At 34.2% G+C, this 4,559-nt stretch overlaps 1 protein-coding gene across 1 annotated transcript; it reads left to right on the forward strand.

The window, feature by feature from the left end:
* Positions 1 to 2,845: 2,845 nt before the first annotated feature.
* LOC113764797 (major allergen Pru ar 1-like) lies at positions 2,846 to 3,888 on the forward strand. The gene is made up of 2 exons (XM_027308795.1): positions 2,846 to 3,126; positions 3,249 to 3,888. The coding sequence occupies exons 1-2, from the start codon at positions 2,946 to 2,948 to the stop codon at positions 3,545 to 3,547; spliced, it is 480 nt and encodes a 159-aa protein (XP_027164596.1). The 5' UTR covers positions 2,846 to 2,945; the 3' UTR covers positions 3,548 to 3,888.
* Positions 3,889 to 4,559: the final 671 nt, after the last annotated feature.

A 4,559-nucleotide genomic window follows, 5' to 3' on the forward strand; every position in this document is an offset into this window, starting at 1 on the left:
GTGAATTTCCTTTTCGTTGTCTTTATTCATTAGTATTGTTGGGATTATTGTATTATAATTGCAATGCACAGATACATGGACTTTTGACATTTTTTCTTTTTAATTGACTCTGACTATGTCTCGAACTCGAGACATCAAACCTGGAGACGACTTTTGTCCAAAATGCTTGTAAAAATTCAGAAGAATAATTTTGGACCTTATTATTTAATAATGGTACAATTATGAGAGTCATTCCTAGTTAATTATCAAACTTGGAACTTGAAAATAATGTCGACATCATGTCCTTATTATTTTTTTGTTTCATAGAAAAATAAAGCATTCTCGGACTCGACATTATCATATTATTTTCAATTGTCAGCTTAAGTGAGAAAGACAGGTGAAAATTTTGTGCATTACTAATTTATTTAGGCCTCACGCGTCGCGCGAAGGTGCCCACATCATCTTCGCTGTATTGGAGAAATTTGAGCGCTTTGATCATAAGAAATTCACAATCACAACTGGCCACAAAGAAAGCACTAACTGGTTTAAACAAAGCATGCAAATTTCTTAAACAATAGACACCTAAACCAACCATTTTACCGTCTTGCCAAAAAAAGGGCATTAAAGTAAAAACAACCTATGCCTAACACAGCTAACAAACTTCAGCACCTTCACTTCACTGCCACGTCATCAACAACATTTGCAAATTTCCAAGGAAGTCCATGCACTAAAGGTGCCCATGCCCCATAGGGGACCTCAGGTTAGTGTTCAACTCCTGTCTTTCTATTCTTAGGAAATATTGAAATTAAACGTTATAACTAATCCTGATTTCCTTATGCTATATTTGTACACAATTTGGCAACAAGGGCTCTTTTTTTTTTTGGGATAAGATCATCTCAGCACCCGCAGACCCGTCATGTATCAATATTTCTGTACTTAGCATTGGCTTCTTCCGCCTGAAGAACACAAGAACCACCGAAATAGATGGTGAATGAAAGTGCACTTAACCCTTTTAATTTTTAAAACAATTGCTTTTAGAAAAAATAATAAAAACTTTTTTGAATTTAATTTTAGAGAAGAAGAATTTTAAACCTTTTTGAATTTAATCTTGGAGAAGAAGAAGTTTAAAACGTACTTTAATTTTCACAACTGATGATGAAAATAGCAAAATGTTCACGGAGAGTGACAAAAGTGCCATCTTATCTTTTTGCTGACTGCTCCGCTTTCCAATGAGAGGGTCTAGAAGGGACCACGGGGAGGAACAGTTGCAGGTCCAATCGTTTCTAGCGATTTTGTGTATTTTACACATCGTGTAACTTTATTTATACACGACATAACTTTGTTTGTATAACGTGTAATTTTAAAATAAATTTTTGTGGACCCTACACACATTATTAAAAATGAGGTACAAAAAGTAATTTGAATCGCATAAATTTTTTGGACCAAATCTTAGCCGTGAACAGCTCAGGAACGATCCATCTGATGACCGCTTCCGCCTCTTATCCATCCAAAAGGGGGTGCCTCTGCTTCATATTTTATCCATATTGATATATTTCTTTTCTGTCCCCCTAACTATTAAATGTGAAAGGTTGCCCACCAAATTTGACGAAACCGTTTATCCTAATTGATTATTATCAATAGGGCATAACTTTAATATTCTTCTTCCAACCCTTTCTGGTGATTCCTGCAACTCCAGCCGTCCGTCAATGACCATAGAGCACTATTAACCGACAACTAACTAACCACTACTAATCTATTCTCAAATTTTAATGAAATTGCACAATTAGTTTTCATTTCTCACTTTTATTTCAAATTTGGTCTCAATTTAATGTGAATCCCAATAAATAAGATCGGAGTTGAAATCAAAGAAGGTATTTCAATCACCATCAGATAAATTCTTCATATCTAGTTTTGTTTTTGAGATGCATAGAAAATGTAAGCTGATTTTTCAATCTACGAGAAAAACGAAGTCTAAGAGAATAATTTTGTCAAAATTTGACAATGGAATAACAGTTGTGAACGGGCGGCCACTGGTTGGCAGCTAGAAGTTATAGCAGTTTTAAAACATAATTGGAGAAAGTAAAAGATTAAAACTATGTTGTCTACTATTAACGACTTACATTGACAAAATGGCTAAAGTTAGGGTTGAAAAATAAATCAAACTATGCGACATTCGAATCGACTTCGATTGGTAAGAGTTTATTTCAATTTAGTTTGTCAACTAGTTAAATCAAATTTGAACAACATTTTATAGTCGATAACTTTGAAACTTGATAAAAAAGTCTGTTTAAACTCGATTTAGTAAATAAACAAATCAAGTTTGAACAAAATTTTAAACTCATTAAAATAATTAAATACGTTTGAATACTAGGGTATTCGATTTAATTAGACATGTTTGTACCCCTAATTAAAGCATGCACTTTTATAAGTTTAGGAATCAACATTATACATTTAATAGCTAGCTAGAGGGTCAAAAAGTTAATTGCCTTAAATTCTTTTAGCAGCCATAAGGTATAGTTGGAGGGATTCCCTTGAAATTGATTAGATTCTTCTATGTGACTAAAGAATTTCGGGTGTGACGGAGTACTAGTCCTACCCTAAAAAAAATGGTATTACTAGTCCTTTTTTTCTTTTTTGGCGTGCCCCCGCCGTGGGGTGTGGGGAGGGGAGTCTGTGCGAGAATTCTAGATGGGGTACAAGGAGCCAAAGTTCACCTTATTCAAAGTAAACAGCCTTCCATCTCAGATGTTGAATTTCCTGGCAATTGCGTATGTATTACAATCTTTTACCATGACTTTAGAGGATAGCTAATTTTGCTTGCTATTAAATAATAATTTCGGTAGTCTATAAATACTCTTGTTCCTCACTGCTTCTTGCACCACATAATTCTTTCAAGAACTACCAAAACCTTCTTGAAATCCCTCTCTTTCCTTTTAGTTCATTTCCAAGAAACCAATTGAACCATCATGGCCCCTGTCACTTCCAGTTATGAGGTCACCTCCTCAATCCCTCCTGCAAGGTTGTTCAAGGCCACCATCCTTGAAGAGAAACATCTTCACAAGATCTTGCCACAGGGTGTTAAGAGTGTCGAAATCCTTGAAGGAGATGGTGGAGTTGGCACAATTAAGTTGACCACATTTGTTGATGGTAAGATAATCAATACAAAGTGATTATTTTCACACATTTGAAGTCTTCAAATTGCTCCTTTTTTTTTCCTTTTATTTGGGAAAAACTAATGACTTTTTTTTTTGGTTGGGTTAAATATTTAGGTGGCGAGCATAAGACTGCCAAGCAGAGAGTTGATGGAATTGACAAAGAAAAATTTACATACAGTTATACTGTACTTGAAGCTGATGGATTTAACGATGTAATCGAGAAAATCTGTTGTGTCATCAAATTTGAACCCTCTGCTGATGGAGGTTCAATCTGCAAAACCACTAACACATACCACCCCAAAGGTGGTGCTCAGATCAGTGAGGAACACCTCAAGGGAGGAAAAGAGATGGGTTTGGGAATGGTTAAGGCTGTTGAGGCTTACCTCCAAGCAAATCCTACTGCCTACAACTAATTATAATGAATGCTACTGAAGGACTCTTCGACATATTTTCTTCAAGATTGAAGTACACACTGAGGGTGTGTTTCCTTTTTTGCTTGTTTTGCTTTAAGCTGTTTGGTTAAGTTAAAAACAAAATTGAATCATAGAGAGAACAAAAAAAATAAAGTGTTTCTTATGGAGAAAAAAATGGAGCTGATGCCTAAAATCTCACATGGATCCAACTCAGTCCATTTAATGGAGAAAAGGCAAATAACACAACAAGAATATGCTCAAAGTTGGAAAAATGTGCTATAATTATGATTACTCCTTTATGAAATAAAGCTGAAAGCAGCTCAATTTCTTTTTGTTTTCCATATTATTCAATTTCATTGTCGATTTTTGATAGATGTATTTTTTTTATTGCTTTAATAAGGGCTATGATTGGATATCCTGTTATGCCATTGGCTGTCGATGCTAAACCTGATAAATTAGATGGATCATCCAAATAAAGACAAAATTGGCTATGTAAACATTGGTGAGGGACTATTTCAGCTTAATAAAAATAGTTGAGGGACTAAATTGGCTTATAATAAAATTAGGGACTATTTCAGCTTTGTAAAAATAGTTGAGAGACTAAATTGACCCCTAAAAAGTTTAGGGACTATTTTGACATTAACGAAATAGTTTTGGGACTATAAACATTAGGTCACAATGTTGAAATATCAAAACACATGTTTGGGACCAAAACTCATAGAACTTCTTCACGTCGCCAACGAAATTTGATTCTGAAGTAATGCTAATTTTATTTATTATTTGTTTCCTTGCTGGTCTTCTGTCTTTTTGGTTACAATATTAAAATGTATCCATAATTTTCAATTCCAAAAGTGTTGAATATTTAAACGAATTCTAGGAAGGGCACTGAGAGTCAAAATCTTATTCAAACAGCCAGCCATCTCAGAGTACATATTTTTTTATTATCAGGTTTAAAATGTATCTATTGCAATTTTTGAATGATTAGCCATGACTAAGAGAATAAAATAATTCA

The sequence above is a fragment of the Coffea eugenioides genome, chromosome 3, assembly GCF_003713205.1.
Source record: "Coffea eugenioides isolate CCC68of chromosome 3, Ceug_1.0, whole genome shotgun sequence".
In the NCBI taxonomy this organism is placed as follows: Eukaryota; Viridiplantae; Streptophyta; class Magnoliopsida; order Gentianales; family Rubiaceae; genus Coffea; species Coffea eugenioides.